This window comes from Pelodiscus sinensis, chromosome 1 (genome assembly GCF_049634645.1).
Source record: "Pelodiscus sinensis isolate JC-2024 chromosome 1, ASM4963464v1, whole genome shotgun sequence".
Classification (NCBI taxonomy): Eukaryota; Metazoa; Chordata; order Testudines; family Trionychidae; genus Pelodiscus; species Pelodiscus sinensis.
Genome location: NC_134711.1, coordinates 67,560,489 through 67,586,871, shown reverse-complemented (window position 1 = coordinate 67,586,871; position 26,383 = coordinate 67,560,489). Strand labels below are relative to the sequence as shown.

At 41.4% G+C, this 26,383-nt stretch overlaps 1 protein-coding gene across 5 annotated transcripts in view; it reads left to right on the top strand.

Moving 5' to 3' along the window:
- The first annotated feature begins 329 nt into the window (after positions 1–329).
- KCNC2 (potassium voltage-gated channel subfamily C member 2) overlaps positions 330–26,383 on the top strand; it is a 165,999-nt gene continuing 139,945 nt past the window's right edge. For all 5 annotated transcript variants that reach the window (XM_014572770.3, XM_014572772.3, XM_014572769.3 and 2 more), the window contains exons 1-2: positions 330–478; positions 1,483–2,158. In XM_014572770.3, coding sequence (XP_014428256.2) covers positions 1,502–2,158 — 657 coding nt within the window. In that variant the 5' untranslated portion in view covers positions 330–478; positions 1,483–1,501. The remainder of the gene's footprint in view (positions 479–1,482; positions 2,159–26,383) is intronic.

The window sequence follows — 26,383 nt, the reverse complement described above, 5'->3', positions numbered from 1 at the left end:
GGCGGCGCGCGATGGAGTTTACTGGAGAGTGGTGCTGAACGGACAGCTCCCACGCCACCCTCCTTGGGGAGGGTCAGCACTTGAAAGGCAAACCTGAGGTGCATTTTCACCTTCAGATTAGAGTCTCCCCAAGCAGCCGTTCGGATTATAGCAGCACCCAGTCCCTTTGGTGCGCTGACCAGCCATCCATGGTCTTGCTTTCTCTCGGTGATGCTTACTCTTCATTCCGATGTTGAGAGAGTGCGTGTATCTTGCAAAATGAGGGAAGAGGGATCTACTAGCAGGCGGCGGGGGCTGTTTTCATTTCGTTCGCAATTCAGCATCAAGGATGGTGGAATAGCCACCTGAACATGGGGAGAAAAACAACAAGTAGTTCTCGCCTGACAAATACACACACAGATCGGCTGAGGAGCTGCCCACAGCTGCGAAGAAAACAGCGTCTGCCATCTGAAGAGGAGCCTCTCTCTCTCTCATTAAGGTATTTTGAGAAGCTGGAAGGAGGGGGGAAGACCGTGGAAAAAATCTTGGCCGTGGTTCTGTCTGGTCTTCCTAAATATGAATGTATAGGTCAAATCCGTGGGGGGTTAGTGATTTGAGAAAGTAGCCGCCAGAGATACACACTAACAGTTCCTATAAGGGTGTGCCTGCTGCCTGAGCTGTTTCCAGGTTTGGTTTTTCCTCCTGGAGACCAAACCTTTTAAGCCCATACATAATATAACAATAGATGGACAAATAGCGAACAATTTAAATGTTTGCTTTTATTCAGAGGGCTTAATCCAAGAAGCCTAGAAACAGAGAGGGAAAGGGGGTGGGGAAGGTGACTGATCCGTATCAAGGAGAAGCAGCGTTGTTTGGTTTCCCTGTTTTCTCTCTGTCTGTATTGGGGAAAGGAAGAGGTGCAAAGGGAAGAGTCCAGATCACTGGAAGTGAAGGGGGGGGGGGGGGGGAGAGGGAGAAGCCGTCTGAAGGCAGGGGAGGCAAAGGCTGGTTTGTAGAAGGGGGTGTGAGAGAGACAGTGCTTTGAATTCATCGAGGACATAGCAAAAGGACTACAAGGATTGTTTCAGGGTCATTTACAAACCAACTTTCCGGTCGTAAGAGAAGCTCCGGCATTTACAGTTGTAGCAAACCAAGGCGGGGAGACACAGGGGTGTTTGGGGAAGGCTGGTCATATTTGAGGGGAATTTGGAAGATAGAAAAGGCAGTTCTGGAGATTTGCTTCAGGATGTTGGAGGGAACGGGGCAAGTTGGGGAAGAGAGCAAGGGTCGCCCTAAGTGGTGGGCGCAGGAGACATGAGGAGGGTAACGGGTTGGGAAGATGTGAGCTGCAGTGGGGCATTTTCCTGAAGCGGGGCAGAAGGTAGAAAGTGATCTCATGAGCATCAGGCTCCCTATCACCCCCTCCCTTTCCCATTTGCCATTTTCCTCCCTCCCCAACCCCTCCTGGTCTCCGGCTGACGGCTCTGTCTGTCTGTCCCGCAGTCATGTCTGACCCAGAGAGATGGGAAAGCTCGAGGATAACGAGAGGGTGATCCTCAACGTGGGGGGCACCAGGCATGAGACCTACCGGAGCACGCTGAAGACCCTGCCGGGGACTCGGCTGGCCCTGCTCGCCTGCGAGTCCCAGAGCGAGTGCTCTGGCGGGGAAGAGCAGCCGCCGCTGCTGCCGCCGCCTCCCCCCAGCCTGCCCCCGCAGGTGCCGGGCGGCTGCCCGGAGGCCAGCAGCGGCTGCAGCCCCCGGGACGGCGGCGGCCCGAGCGAGTTCTTCTTCGACCGGCACCCGGGGGTCTTCGCCTATGTGCTCAACTACTACCGCACGGGCAAGCTGCACTGCCCGGCCGACGTGTGCGGGCCGCTCTTCGAGGAGGAGCTCGCCTTCTGGGGCATCGACGAGACGGACGTGGAGCCCTGCTGCTGGATGACCTACCGCCAGCACCGCGACGCCGAGGAGGCGCTCGACATCTTCGAGACCCCCGACCTCATCACCGGGGAGCCGCCGCTCGACGGCGACGACGACGACCTGGCCGCCAAGAGGCTGGGCATCGAGGACGTGGGGGCGGCGGCCGGGCCCCCCGATGGCATGGGCGGGCGCTGGAAGCGGCTGCAGCCCCGCATGTGGGCGCTCTTCGAGGACCCCTACTCCTCCCGGGCCGCCAGGGTGAGAGACCGACCCCAGCCCCGCGCAGGCGCGAGTCCGGCGGCCGCCGCGGCCCCGAGCTCTCGGAGACGTGAGGGAGTGACCCGGCCTCTGGGGGTGACCTGTCCTAGCCTCTCCCCCGCCGCGTGTGTGAGAGTCCCTGCCTCACAGCTTGCTCCCCGGTGACCTGAGAGAGCGAGCGTCAGTCTCTGCCTCAGAGCTTGCCCCCCAGGGGAGCTGCCCTAGCCCGCCCCCTGTGTGTGTGGGGAGGGAGCCTGCCTCAGCTCTAGCCCCTAGGGGTGACTCATTCAGCCCCTGAGCCCCCTGTGTATGTGCATGCCAGTGGCCCTGACTAATCCTGTGGGTATGCTGGGGGGTTACCCTGGCTCACCCCCCGGGTGTGTGATGTGGGGGTGGCTCAGCCCCCCAGGTGTGTGTGTGTATTGATGGAAGCGTGATTGCATCTGGTCCTCCCGTGTGTGGGGGTGACCTTGCCTCCGAAGTTGCCCACGTGAGCTGCCTTAGTCCCTCCCCGTGTGTGTATGTGTGTGTGAGAAAGAGAGAGATCCTGCCTCAGAGCTTGCCCCCGGGTGACCTGCTTTAGCTCCTCCCCCTCCTCGTGTGTAGCCCCTCCCCGTGTGTGTGTTTGTGTGTGACCTTGCCTCAGAGCTTGCCCCCAGGTGACCTACTTTAGCCACTCCCCGTGTGTGTGTGTGTGTTTGTGCGAGTGAGTGAGTAAGAGACTCTGCATCAAAGTTTGCCCCCCACCTCCAGTGACCTGTCTTAGCCCTCCCCCTATATGTGTGGGGAGGGAGCCTGCCTCAGCTCTAGGCCCCTAGGGGTGACTCATTCAGTCCCTGAGCCCCCTGTGTATGTGCATGCAGGTGACCATGACTAATCCTGTGGGTATGTTTGGGGGTGACCCTGACTCATCGGTTGGGTGAATATGTGGCTCAGTCCCCCAGGTATGTGTGTATATTGATGGAAGAGTTATAGCATCTAGGCTTCTGGTTCCACTGGGTGTTTGTGTGAATGGTGGGGGGGAGGATGACTCTGGTTCAGGTCCGGGTGTGAGTGTATGGACCTCGACTCAGTCACTGGACCCCTGAGGAGTTTTATGCATGGGGTGCTATTGACTCCTCATGTGTGTTGAGGTGTATGTGACCCTAAAGTTTTCCCTGGTCTCACAGAGTGGTTGGTGTGGGGATGAGCTGACCAAAAGCTGTATATTGATACCCACAAGAGTAGCAGGATCTGGACCTGCTGGAGAGTGATTTTGACTCAGTCTTCTCCTCCCTGCCCTGGCTTTGATTTTGGGTGTGACACTGTGTTAACAGGGAAGTGGGGGTGAACTGCTCCCTGTGCTTTGTGAGGATATCCTTAGTTTTCTCCTTGCTTCGTGTCTGGATCTCAGGGTGATCATCGCTTAAAAATGACTCACTCTAGTCCTTGGATTAGTCCTTGATTTCTGAGGGTGACCCTTATTCATTTTGTGATCCAGCACATAAAACTGAGACAGGAAGTGATTTTACTATATTATCTTGATTTAGACTGGAGATTAGGATTTTGCCATAGGTTATTTTCTGGTTTTGAGACCCTGATTTTAGTCTCAGATCTTTGTTTTTTATTCAGTGAACATATGGATTCACAATCTGACCTGTTGCCATGGGCTTAATTCAATTTCTGGAGTTGCTTCTGGTAAGGAAATCAGGTGGTGTGTGTGTGTGTGTGTGTTTTAAAGGAAAAAGAAATGGAGGTTTTCCCAGGTTACATTTTTTAACTCTGCCCCTTCCACAACAACCCCCCCCCCCCAACAATCACTTTCTTTTATGTCTGTTGTAACTACAAGTGGTTTTGATTTATATAAGTGGAATAAGAGTTTTGCAACATACATATCAGGATTGCTTCTGAAAGGTTCATACTTGAGGCTCATCCTGCAAACACAACTAAGTTTAACTTTACTGTGGGAGTCATCCCATTGACTTCAAGAGGATTATCCATCTGTGTAAAATTTAGCATGTGGTTAAGCACATTGCTGAATCATATGTTAGGGCTTGATCCAGCTCCCATTGACGTTAATAGGTTAATAACCACTAACTCAAATGGGGGTAGGGTCTTTAGTTGGAGGAGAAACTATCCAGGCAGGAGGTGCATTTTTCCCAGCTGCTCTAAGGCTCCTCAGTCACTCCTGTTCTTCACTGATTGATTTCTTGGAAAATGCTACCAAAGTTTGTGCAGCAGTTCATTTTGCCTGTGCCACTGGCTTCAAATAATACTGAAATAAACTATAATAGAGGATTAATTATAATGGAATAAATACTTATTGTTTACAAATAGGAAACACACACAGATTTGTAACTTCTCAGCTATGTTATTTGAGAAGTAGAATGGGTTCTAGATGTCAGACTAATACCAGTTTTTATCAAAATGCCATTGGAAAACATCTTCAGAATATGCATTACCTACATTTTTCATTTACCTGTGCTGTTAGCATTGAGTCTGGATTTTTGGAGTCTTTCCAACATTCTTTGCCAGAATTATGACAAACATGAAGTGAAAGTTAAATGGAAGACACCAAGAGAAACATGGAAAGGAAAATGCTGGCTATAAGTGAGTCATGGTATCATGGTTCCTTCACATGTGTTTTTGGTCTGCTTAAATTCCTAATACTATCTTTCAACACAGAGGACTAAATTATCCATTGTGACTCGAACTCTTTATCAATTTGTTTGGTTGACGTTAGTGGATTTGTTGAGTCTTAATGAACTGTGTGTTTATATTGTAACATAACATTGTAATTTAGTAATATTGTTACAGAAGAGACTGCATTTACTTGTCTGTAGATTTAGAAAGTAATTTTGAAATCTTGATTTCTGACTGGCTGCTTAATACTGCAGAAAATAAGCCCATGACCAGAGCTATAACTACGTCATTGCCTAAACTAAATGTTTTGCTTTTCCTCAAAGCTGATACTGTTTATGGTGACCTTTCTGCTAGGAAGGCCACTTTGTGAATTGCTAGTGGCTGTCAGAGTAGAAAATAATTTTACATCTAAAAGTACTAGTGAACATTTAATGAACAAGTTCACTTAATCATCCCCCTGCTACTTTGGGGACCTCAGGTACAGGTGCACCTCATCCCTCTGTATTCTCTGCCTTTGGTTCATAACAGTCTAATCTTCTGTGGGTTGTAATACTTGGATCTCATTTCTGATGTTGGGTTTAATGTGTGGCTGCTAGGTGGTATTGGTAACTTGTGACATATATGTTAGACTAGATGATCAGTTGGTTCCTTCCTGGTCTTAAGCAATGATTCTCTGGGTACGTCTATACTGAAAACAAAACAACACTAAAAATACACGTAGAGCCTGTGTCAACTGAGGCTAGTATTCAAAGGGCTAGTGCTCTGGGCTAAAAATGGTAGTGTTTAGGTTCCCCCTTGGGTTGGAACCTGAGCTTTTAAATTTAGTGAAGGAGGAGGGTATCAGAGCCAAGCAGGAACTTCTACTCTGCTGTTGTTAGCCTCTGTAATGTGAGTTCCATGAGCCCGAGTCTGGGGATCTGGGCTCAGAGAGCAACTGCCATTTTTTTGGCCATGTTGATATATTGCAAGTCTCTAAGTGGTGGCAACTTTACTCTGGAACTGAAATGCTATTGCCAATTGAGAAATAAATATAGCTTTCTAACTATTCTGATTAATGAAGTAATAGTTTGTGTAAACTCAAATAAATGATGTGTAAATCTAGAAACATTTTGGTGAAATCCTGGCTCCAATAAAATCAGCTGCAAAACTACCATTGACTTCAATGGGGTCACGATTTCACACTTTGCATTGTAGTCTAATTTATAGGCTCATGAACTACTTATCTCAGATTATGGAGATACATAATTTTAAATATTCATAATCACTATTATGTTTAGGATTATTGACCTATTTAATTTGAGTAATGTTAGTTTTATAAAACATGACACACAAGAAAATTGGCATTTTGTTTATTTTTATTTACAGTGTAGCACTTAATGTTTATTGTTTGTGATTTCTATACTGTGATCTCTAAAAGTAGAAATTTATAGAAATTCAGATATATGTTGTCATGGTAACCTATTGTGGTGAGTGTGTGTGTGTGTGTGTGTGTATGTGTGTGAAAGAGATTCTAGCAAGACCATCAAATGATGTTATATAAATAGTGGAAGTAACTAGTTTGTTGATGAAAGATATACTGGCCTCTATTAATGATTTAAAAAATCTGCAACTTTAATCAAATTCAGCTTTCATATTCAGATGGTACCTGAAATTTATTATCTGTTTTGTAAATATTCTACTAAGTGGCCAAAGAATGTGTTCCTTAAGAACTCAAGTGTCCAAAATGGTGGTGGGGCGAGGAGTGTTGATTTTTTTAGAGGGAGGAGAGGGAAATAAAAATAAGATCCAGATAACATTTTGCAAGATAGCGAATGGTAGTGTCATTTCTGCAACTACATGGATAGAAAATGTGATATTTTTTAATGAAATTATATGGAATAATTTTTATCAAAATTTCTAGATTGCAAAAATAGCATGTGCAACTTTTCTTATTGCAGTTCTCTTTTTGAACATTTTTATTTCACTCCAGACATAAGTAATAGATAAATTATTTGCAAAACAGTAGTTTACAAAATACTATTATGTACACATAAAAAGACTCTATGATATGTCAGTCCCATAAAAGGCACCAGTTTTTAACATAGCCATGCCTTGGTTTCCCCATCTTTCAGATAGATGTCATCCTCATCAAGTTTATTATGAGGCTTAGTTAATTCATATTTATAAATCACTTTGACATCCTTGGAGACAATTGCTATATAAGTGTAATTGCAGCCAGAAGAAGAGCAAATTGCAAAGATGACTGAAAAATGTAAAAGGAAATATTTGAGTCAAAATTAAGTGCTGGGTTTGAAGGAGTTCAAACAGGACTAGCCTTTGGGACCCAGGAAGCTTTTAGTTATTGGACATTCCCAACACCAATAGGGACCTTCAAATGCCTGCAGGGCTAGTTTCAGATTTCATGCTTAAAACCAAATACTTTTTCTAGCTCATTTTCTTTTGAAAGATAACCTTGAATATGTGTTTATGGTGTAAATAGATCATTAGGATTTTTTACTGATTTTTTTTCAGAAAATTCTAGGTTATTCATAATTCCCAGTGTGGGCTTTCAGATCTGGCCTTATGGTTTATAATAGTCTAGCCACATATTCCTCATTTTTTGAGAAAACTGTAAGTTCATTCACAGTTGATGGGACAGAGGCTGCAAAATGGGGTAGTTGGGCAATGTGACAATCAACATGGCTTATTTTACTAAATAAGTTACTACACGCAAGACCCTTTACATTCTAATCCTAACCTTCTGTAGCTGTGGTCAAGTCACATAACCCCTCTGCTTTAGTTTTCTGATCTCTATAATAAAGGCAGTAGCAATTACGTCTTGCTGAACTTTAAAATAAGTTGGTATATCCACCAGCATTCTTGCTGAAGTGGGATTGAAATCCTGAAGATCCCACACTTTAGTATAAAATTAGTCAGTTAACCTTCAAAGACTTATCTCACGAATCCACTCCAGAATCCTCAAGCATTGTAATATGACTGCAGTGGGCAGGAATTAGTTATGCTGAGCTAGATGGGAGAGAGGGACATGTATTGTTTTGTAGACTCACTTCAAAATGTTAGATATAAGGCATTCTAAGGAGACCTGTTATTAGCGTCATTACTTCAGGAGTATCTTGATTCTTTATTTGATTAATTGGTTTCACATTTGCAAGGTGTCTAATCTATAATAAGGAAACTGAGTACCCTTGGAAATTGTGCTAGTTATCCTTATGGTTAGGCTGTTAATGATGTATGAAGCTTTTACAAAATTTATTCTGGAAGTAAAATTGCTAGACTAATCTGATTGAAAAATGGCAAGAGGAAGAATAAGGTAGTATAACAGAGTGAAAAAGAAAAAATTCAATTCAGAATACTCATTCTTCATTCACAAGGTAATAAAGGGTGAGGGCTTATCTATTTTCTTAAAAACGCAGAAAAACCTTTCTAAAATCAAATTATTGATTTCTTCCACAACGGAAACAAATATATTTTTCAAATGCTACCTTCTGAGGTCTTATGAGTCATATAGCTCTCTTCCATTGGGAAATGATTACATAAATATTCTAAGGAAATAAAAGGGATCATAAAGAAACTGAGAGCTTTTCTTTTTGTTGTAATTCTGGTAAGCAAAATTTTATTTAAAAACTTTAAAAAGTTTTATTTGTTTAGTGGGAAAACAACACATTAGATTAAATTAGCTAGATCTAGCCATTTTGTCTGAAATATTTAGCCTGTAGAGATAGTTGTTTCTTGTAAAGCAACAGGAAGAATTGTACTTCATTGAAACAATGGAATGCAGCAGTTTTACAGCAATTCATATCCAACCAACAGATTACTGTACGCAAAGGATTGATAAAATCATACTGTAGATGACTTACTAGTTACCTTCTGGAATACTACTACAACACAACCTCGATAGTTTGAGAATGGATGCTAGAGGGCTTGGTTGACAATTATTGCTTAAAAAATTACCTGTTAACAACAGCTGCTTTGAACTCTAAAATTGGATGGTATCTGTTGGTTTGTACCATCATATCAATAAGGGAAAATAAGAGAGATTTCTGCCTGCCTAACTTCTGCCTTTTTTCTACAGCTGTTCTGCCTGCTGCTGCTCTTGTTTCTATGGAAACAAGCCAGCTCCTGGCTTCCTGTTTCCACTACAAACATTCTTTCTCTGAAACTTATTCATCTTAGAGAAGCATTTTGCCATGGCTCTGACATAAATGCCACACAGAAGATCTCTCCTGTCATTTCAGAAGCAGAACATTTTATGTCTGCATATGTGTGGCCAAATTCAAGTTTCAGTTACTCTGGGACAATCTGAAGAAAATCCAATGAAGTCAATGGATTTGTGAATTTATATTGGTGTTACTGCAAGTGGAAGTAAACCCAAAATGTGTGCACTCGCATACACAACTAATGATAGTACTGTGTGCAATTCATTTTCACTCAGCTAATCTGTTAGATAAAATTGCATCCTTTTTTTTTAATACACAAAGGGCAATCTCTTATATTTCAACCTTGGGAAATACTTACCTAACAGAATAACAGTTACTTTGAAGAAGAGTATTCATTTAGATGGATTGGCTGAAGTAGATTAAAACAGGAGGAAGACTTCCCCAGTTTTGGTGGCTACTCTGATAGGTCTCAATATTATGTGCTGGAATAGTGTTGCATCATCATATGGTCCCAAGATGCATCCAGAAGAGAATGGGAAGATAAGAAGAAATGTATCTGACAAGTGTTTGTGCCTGTAAGCTGTCCCATAGCCAGCTAAAAAGAGCTTTGTGTAAGTATGTGTTTTGGCAGAATGAGAACTCAGCAGAGGCACTTCCTTGGTACTACCTTTTACAACTTCTACCGGGAAAGAAAACCTTTGTTGATGCTTAGCACAGAAAAGTGAGGGGTGAGGGTCAGACAGTTCTGAAATCCCTAAAGCCGTTTCCTGCATTTAGAAAATCTTAAGCTATTTTAAAAGATTTTTGCATAACATTTCTCTGTCCAGGGATGACCATAAATTACATAACATTTGTGGGAGTTATCTTTCTCAAGATCCACTCATCCTCTTGTATCCCTTTGTAAGGCTGAAAGAAACACACAAAATTAAGGACTCACTCACTGCCTAATTTGTTATGTAATTTATGAACAACCCAGATTCCCTTCCTCACCCATTAATAGAAGAGAGGGAGCACCTGTGATCACTTCCTGTGAAGTTTTCCCAGTTATTCTCTTACTCCGAGAAAGAGGTGAGGAAGGAGGAATGAAAGATCTTTTAATAATAGATAGTCTTTTATAGAACTTTATCTATTCAAAGAACAGACATTTTAGAAAAGAGGGATATATCAATTTTTCCTTGATAGCAAGCACGATTGCTGCTCCGCACATTGGTGAAGATTGCTGGGAACTCAAGAAAATCCAAGTCTTTCTGTTGTCCACACTTCACATTCCTCACCCCAGGGAGTGGAAACATTGATCAATCCTACGGTATCTTAGAGACAAATATATTTGTTTAGGTCATGAGCTTTCATGGATAAAACCAACTTCATCAGATCAGGTGGAGTGGAAATTACAGAATCTGGGGTTTATATAATAGCAAAATAAGTTATTTGTCAGTTGTAGAACCAGTGTTAATGAAGCTTATCAAGTCTGGATGTGTCTTACTCACAGCAATTGATGTGGAGATGTGAATATCAAAGGTAAGGAAATTGTCTTTGTATAGGTGGGACTTCCTTGAACCAGCACCCTCTGGGCTTGAGCAGTCCTGAATCACAGAGTTTTCTGGACTAGGGGAAATCAAGACTCCCTTCTTAGCTGTTCGTCCTGCTCCTGCCACAGGCTCACTGCTCTAGCCCTGCTGGGGCTGCTTTTCCCACCCAGGGCTGGAGGTATGCTTCACGCTGACCTCAGCTGGGGCTACACTCTTGTTGTCTCCAACACAGGCAGGCTATGCTCCCTGCTATGCTGGATGCTGCCATCCCCCTCTGGCTGGGGCTGTGCTTCTGGATGACAGTCTTTCTGCTGCTGGGGCCATGCTTCCCACTACACTGGTCCTACTACCACTTTGGCTGCGCTCACCATCCCAGCCACTGAAGGTGGCTAGCTGGGGCTCTCTACTCCTACAATATTCATGGTCCTGCTGGATCACAGATGTTGCCAGACCATAGAGTCCCAGATTTTAAAGGTTCAACCTGTAGTACATTAACCAAGCCTAAGCTGATAGTACTGGACTTGTGAATGAACTCCAGTTCAGCTGTCTCTCTCTGTAATCAGGTGATAACATTCTTTTGTAGAAAGATGACTACTTTTAAATCCATTATTGAATGTCTAGAGAGATTACAATGTTCCCCTACAGGTTTATGTGTGTTACCATTCCTGAATCTGTTTTATATCCATTTATTCTTTGGCACAGAGACTGTCAGGTTTGGTTAATATACATGGTAGAGGGGCTTTTGTTAGTCTTTAAGGAGCCACAGGACACCTAATTGTTTGTACAGCTAGGGTGCATCTACCCTGCACCTGTAGTTTGAAATAAGCTATGTAATTTTAGTTATGCAAATTGTGTAGCTTATTTTGAAATTTGAAATTTGGCACTGTCTACACAGCACCAAATTTTGAAATAAACCACTTTTTTGAAACGTCCTTTAATTCTCATGGAACAATGTTTACAGGGACATTGGAATAGTGAGCCCATTATTTCGAAAGCTATTTTGAAATAACAGGCTTATTTAAAAGACGTGGAATAGCTATTATGGGATACTGGAGGTTTCCTGAAATAGCGCCACAGCATAGATGTACCCTTATAGACTAACATGGCTACCCCTCTGAGACTTTTTCCCAGAGAGTAAAGAAGAAAGAAAGCCTTGAGGCCAGACCATCTTGAGTTAGGGTAGGGAATACTCTCTTTCTCTGTGTATAGCAGATGATGGGGAGATGTGTTCCACTGTTTTTCTATATTTAACTCCTCTTCAAACCACGTTTTGACAATGAAGTTAATATATGTGCTTATATAGCCAATGCAGAAACTTGTGTTTTTTCTGCCAATTTGCTTTTCATTGTTAACAAAGAAGTTACCAATAAACATGTATTTATGGTTATAGCCTTTATCTAAGAGAGAATTAAAGCATACACCTTAGGTATTAGAGATTTATTATAGCAGCATAACTCCCCCACAAAGTAGTGATCAAACAGATGCAAAAAATGTTTTTAAAACAATATTAATGGGTTCTGGTGAGTGATTTTATGCTAATAGCTTACAGCTCAACTTACCATCCTTATTTGTGCGTAGCACCTGTTGGCTTCAGTGAGAATTTGACCTGAGTAAGGTCTGTAGCACTTAATACTTTCATGCAGCTGATAAAAATTTAAATAATGAAAAAATAAAGCTGTGATATATGTACAATCTTGTTAATATTAATAAACTGAATATAATGAATGTCAATAACACAAAATATAAATTTAAGTACTGAGATGACTTAGGTTATTTACTTCATCACCATGATATATGGCATAGAAGGTTGTAATAACTACATGTGAATTCTATTGGAAATGCCTAACATATCACTTGTGTTTTTTACTGCTTTCAGTTTGTTTCATTTAAATGTACTGCTAGTACTTGATAACTAAAAACAATTTAAAAGCAATACTGTACTGCACTTTCCCCCCTTCTCCTTTATAACAATGAAAATACAAAGTCACTTCTTAACAGAAAACCATAGTTTCTCTATTAGCATCTGGTTTTTGAGAAACTTTGACCTGAAAGATGACATTATGAGTGATAATCAAATTATTCAGCTATATAATAGTACAGCATGTTATTATCCTTTCCTTTTAAGATGTCCGAATATTCTGGGATGTCTCTCTGCATTTGGTCTTCATGCTGGAAGTTTAATGCAGAGTCTGTTATCACAGACAGCCTTTTACAATCAGTAGGGATTCCAGTTCAATCATACATACACACCTCTTTGCTTCTGATAATTAATGTTGGGATGTTTTTATTTTCTAATTCTATTTTTATGAAAACTTGTTTCGGACAGAGGTACATTTTCTGTCTGGAGTATATGCACATATATGCATGTGTGAAAGGGCCAGTTTGCCACTGACACTCTCCATGGCCAACCACGGCAGCTGTCTTGCCAGTGGAGTCTCAGGGTGCATTAGGATGTGGAACTCTTTTCCCTCAGGGAAGGGCCTTCAGGCAATGATTGTCTGAGAAACCTGCCTTCTACCAGCATTTTTCTCAGTTTCTCTTCCCTGGTTTGCTCACATGTAAGCTGTTCTGCTTCACTTTTAAACTCCTCCTCCAGCTTGTACATGCCTTTCAGGTGTTGCAGGGCAGAAGTATTGGAGCCCAGAGCAGCTTCTTAACCTCTTCTTGTCCAGTATGAGGAGTGGACACCCTAATAGGTATATATGTATGTATTGTATTTTTAATGTAATTAAATTATGACATTTGCTGCCTAATTTATGAGAAGAGATCTGAGCAACCAGTGGTCAGACATTGAGTTTAATAGAGCTGAGACTGCTGTCATTTTAGAGCATGGCATGATTAGTACAGGATCTTCAGTATTGCTGCGTGTATTGTACATAGTAGCATCCTGCATCTAGGCTGAGGGGTGGACTAGATGACCGTTGTAGTCCCGTCTCACTCTATGATACTATGGTTTAGTTCATTGATATGCTACTACAAAAGTGCTGTAGTCATATGAGTAGTCTTAGCATGGCAATGAATACTGTATACTGAATAATAACGTGGTAATACTTTTCATATTTCACAATATACATTTTCTTTAAATGAATGTGGCTTATTAAGAGTGTATCTCTGTCATTAGAATAGCCCACAGGATATTATTGGTGTCTCTTGTTGTTGAATAAGCTGCGGAGTGTGTCCCTTGCACTTTTTGCTGCTTGTTTAGAACAGCACTAATATAATGAGGTACAGAGTACAGATGTTTATAAGAAATAATCTTTTCTTTTGCTATTTAGTTCATATCCTAAGGAAATAATTGTACTGCAGAAACAACTGCCATCAAACTGGAATGATTGTGTTGAATAATAGTAGAAGGACACACTAAGCCTGAGAAATGGAATAAGGTATGGTTTAAAAAAAAAACAGCAATGAGATATTGGGACTCAATGTACTGCTAAGAAAATTGTCCTTCAGAGAATTAGGGAATGCATGATGTGAAAGTTAAGCACAGAGAGAAAAAAGATGGCAAGAGAAACTCATATTCAGACACATGTTATTACAATAAAAATAGGTATCGACAGGGTTCCTAGTATTTTTTAACAGAGTCTTCATCTGTGGCCATCATTGCCCCAAGACAAGTTGGAGAATGGACAAAGCACCAGCACAATAGATGATCTACAATAGATGGAAGAACAATTTCCTCTAATCACACTTTTATTAGCCTGTTAAATTACTCAGAATATAAATATCTACAAAATATACTAATCTTTTTATGGGTCATCTGGTGTAATTTTAAGCAAAATCAAGTGTGCAATAACTGGTATTTAATGATACCTGTTAATCACAAATTTTGTCTTTAAGGAGTAATGAAAATTCTTAAGGAATGAATAAAATGTATTGTTAAGTAAACAGGCATACCAGTATAAATTAGTTTACACTTTGATTAGTATGCAATTTACAAAAGAAGTAATTTTGAGCTTCTAGATTTTGCTAATAAAAGGCCATGAGAAGACTTCACCATTAGACATTATGAAGTAACATTAAAAACACAATTATTTTTTTCAGAGTTTTTTTGTATTTTCTGTAGAGAGACTATAAAAGAGGTTTAGCGAGAGAGGGAGGCTGGGAAAAGGATGTGGCAAGGGCCAGGACAGGGCAAGATAGAAAATAGTTCAGGGAGGTAGTGAGAGGTCTGTGCAGTAGGGCTGCTTATTACCAAATCCCTGGATTAGAACCTCATGTAGTGGGAGGGCGTGTGTTCCCCTATCAGTCCACCAAGGGAAGTAGAATGGAACCCCCAAGCAAGGGATAAAGACCATTGAAACACCCTAATACCAGGTGTAGGGACTAGTGAGTCTGGAGTCATATTGAAAGCTAAATGTGAAGTTGATAGACTATTTTTGTTGCACTGCTGGTTTACCTTCAAAGAAGTGGGAATATATGTGACTCAGCTGGAGGGACATGTCACAAGATGCAACAGACCCGCCTCCTGGGTGGAGCAGCTGTGATCAGAGGATATAAAGAGAACAGCCTGCTATACCACACTCATCCACACGAGGGTGCATTAGCTTGTGTGTCACACTCCAACAGGGGAGGCCAGGGTTTCTGTTTAATCTTCCAAGCCCATTTGGGAGTTGGATTTTCACTGTGCTTGAAGTTAAAGGGAAAAAGTCTCCCTTTGATTTTTCATCCAAATTTCAAAGTGAACTGTGGGTTCAATCCTGAGCACTTAGAAACATGGGAGCAGTCCATTTGATTTCAGTGGCATGTCTTTTGTTCTCAAAACTAAACATATGCTTAAGTGCTTTGGTGGATTGGGGTCCAAATATTCAGAACCTTGCATAAGCAAACCCTATAATTCCAGTTTTTCTCTTTTTCTAAAATGGGAAGCTCAGTCCTCTCCTTAGTGTTAAGATGCAACTACCCTATGTTTCATGTTGGATTTTTCAACTGAAGAGAGTATATAACAGATTGACTTCAAAAGCTCTCTTTAGTGAAACCCTGATTTCAGTGGGGCCCATAGTTCAGCCCTTGTGTTTGAATGTCTATTCTACTAGGCACAAGCAATGCTTAGTAGCTGACAATATTTTCTTCCAAACATTTCTGATATTTCAGACATTTCTCTTCTTTCATCAGTGAATTGATGGAGAGCAGGCTTCGGAGAAATGCAGTGTATGTTATAGAATTGTACTGGGCCTTTTGACAGCAGGAAAAAGAGATCTTTCATATCTGCTACTAAGGTGACCATACATTTGTCCTGCTTGCAAAAGAAGCAGCACTGTTTTCATTTCAGGAAAAAGCAAATGAAGCCAGGGCTGCCGTGACCAACAAATGTTTAACAAAGTAGGTTTGATGCGTGTTAGCTACAGGGCCTCTTTGAGAAGTCATTGCATATCTAAGTTGAGAAAACTATGCCTAAAATGATAGAAAAGGGACATTTTGGATCTAGAATGATTAGAGAACTATGTTCTAAAAACTTAAGTTTGTCACAATAGAGCTAAATCTAAAACAATTAAAATAACTTCAAGAGAAATCTTATACTGTATTGAATGAGCCTTTATCTGGTGACATGTATAGCTTTAGGGAAGATGGGGCATGCGTTTTTTTCAATGCATTTTATAGCCCATGTGGGGCTATAGTTCATTCTCATTTCCCTGACTTCAAAGTATGTGTGTGTGTATGTGTGGAGGAGGCGGTGGGGCTTTATAAAAAGAACCTCTTTGTTGAATTAACTCGTTGGAATTTGGAAACAGCTAATCCATCCCATATTCTACAGATAATGAGTTTCAGAGCCCCCCAACATGGTCTGAGTTTTAAAGTCTCTTTGAAAATTGGGTTGCTTACAAAATGCCTCTACTGAGGCACAGAAATTCAACTGCACATCATGAATCACCCCTCCCCTGCGTATGAGCATCTGGGACAGTCACTGAGCTGGTACAGACTACATTTAATTTTTAGCAATTCTGAATCACTGGTATAAAGCTTACTGAACTGTTATAGTTCAATAAGCAATAGCTATTATAAAGCCCTACATATTGTTAATGCTACATTTTAAATTTCTTAGCACTGCATTAATAGCTTTTCTTTTTAAAGCCAATAGCACACATCATTTATTGATATGAAAAGCCAGTAAAATTTCAACAACTTTGTAAAATAAAACTATTTAAAACTCACAGGCATTCATTAGAAGAAATGTTTCCATTAGTCTCTAGAGAAAGCATAGATGTAGTCAACTTTAACTTTGTATTTCTGAGAACTGTATATCTCCTGACAAAATCATGTGAAAGAGAATGCTGCTTTTTGAAGTAACTTTTGCTTTCCCTAAAATATGAAGGGCTATCTTTTAAGGACAGTGTGACAGAGTTCACTTATTTCCCCATTTGTGTAGAGACTGATTGTAGATAGGCCCATCAACAGGGCTGAGGAGCAAAAGGAGTAGTTGACCCGGGGCCCCGTGATTCAAAGAAGCTCAGGGCTCCAGTCTGTTACTGTGGCAGTGGCGGCAACTGGACCCTGGGCTCTTTAAATCACCGCTGGAGTGCTGTGCTACCCACTTGATATGGCTCTGAGGGTTGGCTTCCCTGGTCCTGGTCCATCTGCCCAAGGCCATGTCCCTCCTGGGGATGTGGAACCGGGCTCCCCCCACCTTGTTCAGGGGCCAGTGGAGCTTTCACCCACCCCCATTGTAGATGATTTACACACATTATTAACTATTTTGAATTATTTTGAATTAGCAATTATTACAGGTAAACAAACTTTGGCAAATGTGAGAAACACCTTCAATAATTTGCAATAATAATTTACGAGTTAATAGTGGTGCTTCCCCCCTCATTCCATGCCAAAAAAGTTCTAAAGAAAAACTTAAACCCTGTGTGTGATTAAGAATGTCTTAGCAATAGTGGATGGTGAAATAAAATGAGTCAGAAAAAATGTTCACTGTAATTATCTTAGGTTATGTCTACATTACAGTGTTATTTTGAAATATCTTATTTCGAAGTAACGCGTCTACACACAAAATGCATTTCAAAATAGTTTTTTGCTATAGTGTGTCCACACTGATTGGATGCTGAATCGCATTTAAAGCCAGCCGGAACTGGTTCTGTTAGTGTGGCAGCGGCGGCAGCCAGACTCTGGGCTCTTTAAATCACGGCTGGAGTGCTGCACTACCCACTTGATGTGGCTTTGAGGGCTGGCTTCCCTGGTCCTGGTTCATCTGCCAAGGCTATGCCCCTACTGGAACCAGGCTCCCCCTACCTTGCTCAGGGGCTGGAACTGGTTCTGGCAGGGCATCAGGTCAGAAGTTACCCTGTGGCCAGGGCGGCCTGGGAAGGGCCCCCATTTCAAAATAAGCATCTACACAGTGCTTATTTTGAAATAGCAGTTTCGAAATTGGCGCTATTCCTCTTGGAATGAGGTTTACCGATTTTGAAATAAGCCCTCCGTTATTTCGAATTAATTTCAAAATAGCAGTTGGCTTGTGTAAACGCTAGGAAAGTTATTTCAAAATAACGGCTGTTATTTTGAAATAACTTTGCTGTGTAGACATACCATTACTGTATAACTAACTATGTTGCTAACATGACAAGTATTTAGTCTATAAGAACAGGTATAAAATGTGACTCAGAGATCAGATAAAAATATGAGTCTCATTCAATTCCCAGTTTCAGCTGTGTATTTATACCTTTTTTTGAAACCTGTAGAATAGTATGTTAAAGCACATTTCCTCTTTATCGTTCTTGCTTCTGGTGCTACAAGACATTAACACAAGGGGCTGTGTCCAGGCCAACTTGTCAGCAGAATGTACTTTTGCTTATATGTCTTTAGTCAAAACCCAAACACTAATTTATGATAGAGGTTTGCAAGTCACGTGAGCTTTCTGCTCTAACACTTTAATACCAGTATGGCTACGTATACACTGTCATGATTTTCCGAAAATGCTTTTAACAGAAAAGTTTTCCGTTAAAAGCATTTTCGGAAAAGCACGTCTAGATTGGCAGGATGCTTTTCCACAAAAGCACTTTTTGCGAAAAAGTGTCCGTGGCCAATCTAGATGCGGTTTTCCGCAAAAAAGCCCCGATCACCATTTTCGCGATCGGGGCTTTTTTGCGGAAAACACTACTGTGCTGTTTACACTGGCCCTTTTGCGCAAAAATCTTTCGGAAAAAGACTTTTGCCCAAACAGGAGCAGCATAGTATTTCCGGAAAAGCACTGACGATCTTACATGAGATCGTCAGTGCTTTTCTGGAAATTCAAGCGGCCAGTGTAGACAGCTGGCAAGTTTTTCTGCAAAATCAGATGATTTTGCGGAAAAACTTGCCAGTCTAGACACAGCCTATATGTTTTACCCAGTTGGATTAAAGTAATTTTTTTTAGACAACACTTGTTAATAAATGCACCATTTCTTTTTTCCACGTGTTATATTTTTATCAACATTGAAAGGAAAAAATGTATGCAATTTAAAACCCTAATTGAGGAAAGCATATCTCCCAAGGGAAGTGCTTAAGGTCATGCTTAAGTCCCATTGAAGGCAATGTGACTTGAGCACATGTTTACACCTTAGAAAGTACTTAAGTGCTATCCTGCATAGGGATAGACTCAAGCATTGCTGAAGAGCTTTGCTGAATCAGGGATTCAAATAAAAGCTCTGTAAAGTACTTAACACTCATTTACTTCCCTCATCCCTCATACAAGAACTGAGTAGTTTTATTTAAAGCTGAAGAAAGGAAATCTTTGCATCCTCTACAGGTCTTCAATGCATCAGTGGAGCTGCTTTATAGCTGCTAGTTTAGCCTCAGAGCTATAATAGTGTAATAGTCTTTCCGATCTCCTTTTTGTATGGTCTGTATTTTGGATGGTGGACACTCTCCCATCTCCAAGCCTCTTCCATGTTATGGGGAAGCACTTCTTTGTGGCACTCAGAGTGAGCTGAGAACCCCATATGGCTTCTCAGCCTTCCCCACTCCTGCATATTGGAGCCATACTTTCATCGCTTGCAGAGTTGGGGCAGGATATTGTCCTTGGTATTATGAATAATGCCATTCATTTAGTATAAATTTGAGTCTTATATGTTCAATTACTATCTTAATTTGAGTGTTCAAAAAATTCAACCCTGAGACACACACCCTCAGGGAGCCCAGCAGAGAACATAATTAGATGCTGCCACACTTTCTGCTAGCTCTATAATCAGAAAAAAAAGAAACCTGTTTTTTTAAAGTATAATATATAAACCCAAGGGCTAACACTTTCTGTCTTGGATGCCTATAACTGACCCCCTAAATAAATGATGGTGAACAACTTCTATTCCCATTAAGTTCAGTGGGTGCTGCAGGTGGTCAGTACGTTGAATGAAGTGTCTAACTAGGCATCTTCAATTCACATGCAGATGTCTGTGTCCGTGTGGGGCATCTCATTGACTAGAGCAGGGTCTGTACAGGACAGGCAGTTGTAAATTGCAGAATCGGGACCTATATTAGGAAGCCTGGGTCAAGATTTACTTTTTGATAAATCATTATTAAAAGAGGATGGAGAAAATGTGCCTGTTTGATGGTACACTCCCATAGTAATTGTTTCTGGTGTCACAACTTATGTCACTTCTGAGAGTATATTCTTATTCCATAACAAATTAGTGCTTTTTGGTATCTACCTTTATGGAAAAGCCCTGCAGAATGTAATACTGAACAATATCCTTTCTATGAATTTATTTCCCACCATCCTATACATTTTAAGTGAGAATTACATATCTGCTGTAGAATTCTATAGTGTAGTTTGAAATAAAGTCATAGGAAGTTTATTTTTCTCTATAGATTGTTAAGAGTAATTTTTCTAGGGCCCTCTGAAACCCTATACCTTATCTATTTTCATTAATAAAAAATGCTGAAAAAGTGATGTCCCAGGGATGCACTTCCCTCTGCTGCAACTGGTGGTGCAGGGCAAGCACGTTCATGGAAGACATTCCACCGTAGAGGCCTTGCTCATAAAGAGTTATAATAAAATGAAAACCTATTGTACATACTTACGGTGTCATAACCTGTAATATCCAGATTGCAAAGCAAACAAACAAAAAAAGGAACAGGTGAAGGCTGGCATATGCACATTTGTCTTTTGTTGTGGGAATACAGAACACAGAAAACCACAAACACCTGAAACCCAGCATTTAAACAGTACACAAAAAGTGTGCAGGAATTACTTTTTGCAATGATTTTACCTCTTATTGGCAGGGGAAGGTGTTTGGAGGCTGTGTTGGAGTGTAACAATGTCACTTTTCAGAAAGCTGGAGAGGTGGAAATGATATGTTTGTGTGAAGCTACAAGATATTTTTAAAATACACTTTTCTAGGGTGGAAATTTTGTTAGTTTTTTAGGGGAAAAATCAAAACACCTATTCTGCAGATACTTAGTGGTGTTAACATTTAATTCACTGTGTTTTCCCCCTTCTCCTCCCTTCAGGATAGGCTTGTCTAGTTAGGGATAGGCATTAAGACTGGGACAGGGTGCTTGCCCCAGAGGAAGAATGGTCAAAGTTAGGTGCTGCTGTTCGAGGACAGAGGACAAGTTTAATTCCTTGCTCTGTCACAGAATACATAATGCCTCAAATCCTCATCAGTAAAATGATGAAACTGCAAGGCTACGTCTACACTGGCCCCTTTTCCGGAAGGGGCATGTAAATTTCAGCAGTCGTCGTAGGGAAATCCGCGGGGGATTTAAATACCCCCCGCGGCATTTAAATAAAAATGTCCGCCGCTTTTTTCCGGCTTTTAAAAAAGCCGGAAAAGAGCGTCTAGACTGGCCCCGATCCTCCGGAAAAAGTGCCCTTTTCCGGAGGCTCTTATTCCTACTTTTTCCGGAGGATCGGGGCCAGTCTAGACGCTCTTTTCCGGCTTTTTTAAAAGCCGGAAAAAAGCGGCGGACATTTTTATTTAAATGCCGCGGGGGGTATTTAAATCCCCCGCGGATTTCCCTACGACGACTGCTGAAATTTACATGCCCCTTCCGGAAAAGGGGCCAGTGTAGACGTAGCCCAATAGTATTTCCCAATATTTCAGGGGTGTTGTAAGGATATAAAAATTAAAAATGATACGCACAGTAATAGAGGGTACATAAATACCTGAGATGGAGCCTGTGGGTTCAGTAGCTGACTTCTGGTCAGGGCATTTGTCAAAGTATAGCATACAGTTTCTGTCTCTGGGGGAAGTCTCAGGCATTTCTCAAGGGTGACTGCTGGTAATATTTGTGTCTTAAGGTTTAAAATGTAAACATGAGATGCACAGAACTTACATCAAGATAAACATTATTACAGGCAGTCCCCGGGTTACGTACAAGATAGGGACTATAGGTTTGTTCTTAAGTTGAATTTGTATGTAAGTCGGAACTGGTACATATTATAGGGGAAACTCTAGCCAAACATTTCTCCAGAGCTCAGTTTTATTCTCCCACACCTCACTTCCTCAGTCCTTTATTCTCAAGCTGAGGTGTCTGCTGAGAAAAGCCGCTCTGCGTCTCCCTGGTCTGCTGGGGGGGGGGGGCGCTAGCTTCGCGTCTCCCTGGTCTGCTGGGGGGAAGCAGCTAGTGCAGGGTTGCCTCACCCCGTTTGTAAGTAGGGATCTGATGTAAGTCAGATCCATGTAACCCGGGGACTGCCTGTATTGTTGTTGCAAGATCAAACACTCAAAAGATAGGAAATGATTTACCCTGGATCCTCATTCTAGTCTCATTCTCTTTACCTAGCTGTCCCTGTATCCATGCCTCCGGCTTCTAGACCCAGTCTCCTTAGTCAGAAAGTGCTAGTTTTACACACACACACCCGTCCCACTCTTATCTTGCTCCCAGACCTTGTCTCCTTTTCAGGCCATTCCTAGTTCTCCCACCTCCCACAGTTCTTAGCTCCTGGTCTCTTGTCAAGCCAGTTCAGATTCTCTCCTCCCAGTTCCTCATCTGAGCTGTCTCTCTACTCCATACTGTCCTCCAGCCATTTCTTTCCCCCTCACGCATATGTCTCATCTCCAGACTCTCAGTCCAGGTTTTTCTCCTTTGAGTTCCTCATCCCATCTGGCCCTCACCCCTCCAGATATACCAGTATCTTTGTCCAGCCAAGCCAATCTCCTTATCAAATCTGTCTGCTGTTCCTCCTCCCCAAACCCAAGAAGACTTAGTACTTATACACTTGGACTATGTCTACACTTGCGGCTTCTTGCGCAAGTATGGTCGTTCTTGCGTAAGAATCCACAGAGCGTCCACAATGCCCACCTGCTCTTGCACAAGGAAATTTACAGTATGGTGTGGTAAGAGCGGGCTTCTTGCGGAAGAGCTATGCTCTTTTTTATCAGGTGTAAGTCCTCTTGTGTAGGAGCTCTTGTGCAAGAGGGCAGTGTGGACGCTCAGCAGGGATTTCGTGCGCAAGAAAGCCCTATGGCTAAAATGGCTATCAGAGCTTTCTTGTGCAAGAGAGCATCCCTACTGCCATAGGTGTTCTTGCGCAAAAGCACAGCTCGCACATGGCAGTGTGGATGTTTTCTTGTGCAAGACTTCTTGCACAAGATGTTCTTGTGCACGAAGCCGCCAGTGTAGACATAGCTATGCTGTTTGATTTCTCAGCTAGCCTTGAAGCTGAGATGCAGCTAATTTAAAAAAATCACAGAACTAGTAAGGGATGTCCTGGGCATAGCTGATGCTACCTATCAGGGGCATGTCTACCCTGGGGAGTTATTTCAAAATAATTACCCTTATTTCCAAATAACAAGGTGAGAGTCAACACTACCAAACCTGTTATTTCGAAATAAGTCCTGCTTGTGAAAAGGAATAAGCTTATTTTGAAATAGTTATTTTGGGAGTTATTATTTTGAATTAGTCTAGGAGAGTTCTGATACATTATTGAAGGTCAGGTTGGAGTTCTGATTGTGTACGGTTGAGTGCTTCTGTGTAACATTCCTGTTAACTATTTTAGTAGAAATTTTAGAAAATTGATTTGGATTAAGTAGGTATGAGCAGCATTTGAGTCAATGTAAAATTGGGCAAGAGGCTTTTATAAGGAATAGGAGGCATTTATGCAGCAGTTCTCAAATAAATGTTTCACATAATGGGCAATACACATTCAAGCCTCACTAAAATTCAGTTTCTGTGCTAGAAAAATATTAAATATATTGGGCAAATATAAATGTTTTAACTGTATAGATCACATAGTTTCTCAACTGAGTTTGTTCCAAAACCTGGACCATAAAAAGATGTTAATTAACTAGTTCACTTGACTCATTTCTTTGGGCTTGCTTGAATCCAGTTTTTGTGCCTGTAGTCCTGCCAGTTTTTGAGAATTCATTCTTATGCTTTTGAAGTTTGGACACTTTAATCTTTAATATGTTTTCAGCAATTCACTAGCAGCAGCATATTTGATACGTTTTATAGAAGACATATATGTATACTTTCTCATGATGTGAATGAAGCATGACAAAGTTGCCTTATATTTCTCTAGGTTATGCATCAGGTGCCAACTATATAACCTAGATCCATTTAAAAAAATCATTTTGTTCTTTCCAAAGTCTCAGCAGTCTTATGAGTTTGAAGTGTCCCTTTGGAAAATGTCTAGTGTCATTCTTTTAGCACTTCCTCTAAATCAGCAAAGGATTTCCCAGAACGTTTAAGGAATCCTGACAAAATGAACCACAGTGGTAAATTGATAAACTAGCATAACTAAAGCTTTTTAGTGTTTTTATAAATAGCTTTAATTAGGAAACCAAACAAGTAGGACCTGGAGGAAAGACATTGTTTTAGGGAAAACCTAATCAGGAGATGCTGAAGAAGAGGTCTTGAAATGACACCTATTTAAGAATCTCAGAGGAGTAGCCATGTTAGTCTGTAACTTTAAAAACAATGAGTAGTCCTGTGGCACCTTACAGACCCTCAGAATAAGAAGGGAGAGGGAGGGAAAAATGTACCTGCCTATTGTAGTGCCGGTGCTAATGAGGCTAATTGAGTGGGCTGGAAGTGTCCCATACTTAGCTTTTGATGTCAATGTGGTGTTGCTCATAAAAAAAGCTAGTTTTATAACAGATCATCCATTTCAAGTTTTTGTTCAGGCCAAGAGAAACCCTGTCAAATTTGCCTATGAAGGTTAATTCTGCAATCTCTTTCTCTGTAGTTGGCTTGTGAAAATCCACTAATGAGTGCCCTATTTAAAAAGAAAGACCAAGGGAGAGAAAAGAGAAGGGGGCAGGGGAGAAGAAGATAAGGAGGAGGAGAAGAATTTTGAAGACCAAGAAGTGTGCGAGAGGTTCAGAAGATTAGGGACTAGCACTGCCTTGAAATGTAGGTTGTGTTGATTATAGCTACTTCCTGATTTGTTTTACTCTGCTGTCTTGGGAAAAGAAAATACATGTTAACATTTTTGTAGGGTAAAATATTTGCATTTATCATAGACCCTGGGAATTCTTGAGCTGATTAGTATAAAACATTTAGGGGGAGAAAATTTGCTAATGCCTATTCATTTAGAAGTATAAAGTCTTTTTGGAAATAATCATATAAACAGAGATTATTTAATACTGAAAAAACCCCATCTTTGTTCAATGCACAGTAGGCTTGATCCAACACATAGAAGACAACTGAAAGACTCCGGTTGACTTCAATAGACTTTAGATTGTTGTCTTGTTTGTGCGATTTTTCCCATTCTGGGCTCTAATCATGTTCCCTCCTCAGTGTCCTCATTAGGTCTCAAATTTTCCTTTCTTGGGTTCCTTAGCTAATCTCAATGCCTGCTTTCTCTTGGCCCTTGTCCATTCTTTTAGCATAGCCAGTAAGGCTATGTCAACACTGGCGGGTTGTTGCACCAGAAGTATGCAAATAAGGCTAAGCGTGGAATATCGCCGAGCCTCATTTGCATATCTAATGAGCCGCCATTTTTGCGGAAGAGGCTCTTGAGCTAGAAGGAGGTGTCTACACTGCCCTTTCTTGCGCAAGAAAAACCCTCTTGTGCAATGCCGTTATTTCTGAAAATAATCAGCATAGCGGCATTGCTCAAGAGGGTTTTTCTTGCGGAAGAAGGGGCAGTGTAGACAGCCCCTTCTAGCGGAAGAGCCTCTTCTGCAAAATGGCGGCTCATTAGATATGCAAATGAAGCTCGGCAATATTCCACGCTTAGCCTCATTTGCATACTTCTGGTGCAACAACCCGCCAGTGTAGACATAGCCTAAGAGTTCTCCTCCTGCTCAGTAGCTACTCATCAAAACTATATCCTCTCCTCTCACATCTCTTTCCCCTGTACCACTGGACCATGGACCTATTCTCCTTTTCCCATCAGCTCAGGCCTGTACCCTAGCTCCTCATTTGGTCTCAGTCTTCTTTCTATCTATTGGCTTTCAGTCTGGTTGCCTAGCTTGTCTCAGTCTCTGCTCTAGTTATCAGTTTCCTCCCACTGCAAAACTCAGATCCAATTTCCTGCTCCTCCCCACAGCTAGCTTCCAGTCCACAGGTTCCACCTTTTCTCCCTCCGCAAGTGTCATTTTTCAAATCTACTTCCTTCACACTCCCTGCAAGTCCAGCTCATGTTGCTTTTGCTTTTGAATCAGGTACCTTCCTTCTCTTCTAAGCTGCTTGCTCTCACCAGTCATGGTCATTGAGAGCATAAGAGAGACGGTTTGCTTTCAGTTCACGTGCTTGGACCTAGCATAGTTTACTGCAGTCTGGAGCTGAAATTGCAGAGATTTTTTTGAGATTTTTTGTTCAGTGCTTGGCTGTACTATATTAAATAGAAACTATTAAAATTAGACATTTTAAAATCAGTTAGTGCCAATTTTTAAAAAGGGTCACTGTAAGGGTCATTATGACCCTGTCAGCCTTACATCAATGCCAGGCAAGATAATGGAGTGATTGATACGGGACTTGATTAATAAAGCATTACAAGAGGATGAGGTAATTAGTGTAAATCCATATGGATTAATGGAAAACAGATCTTG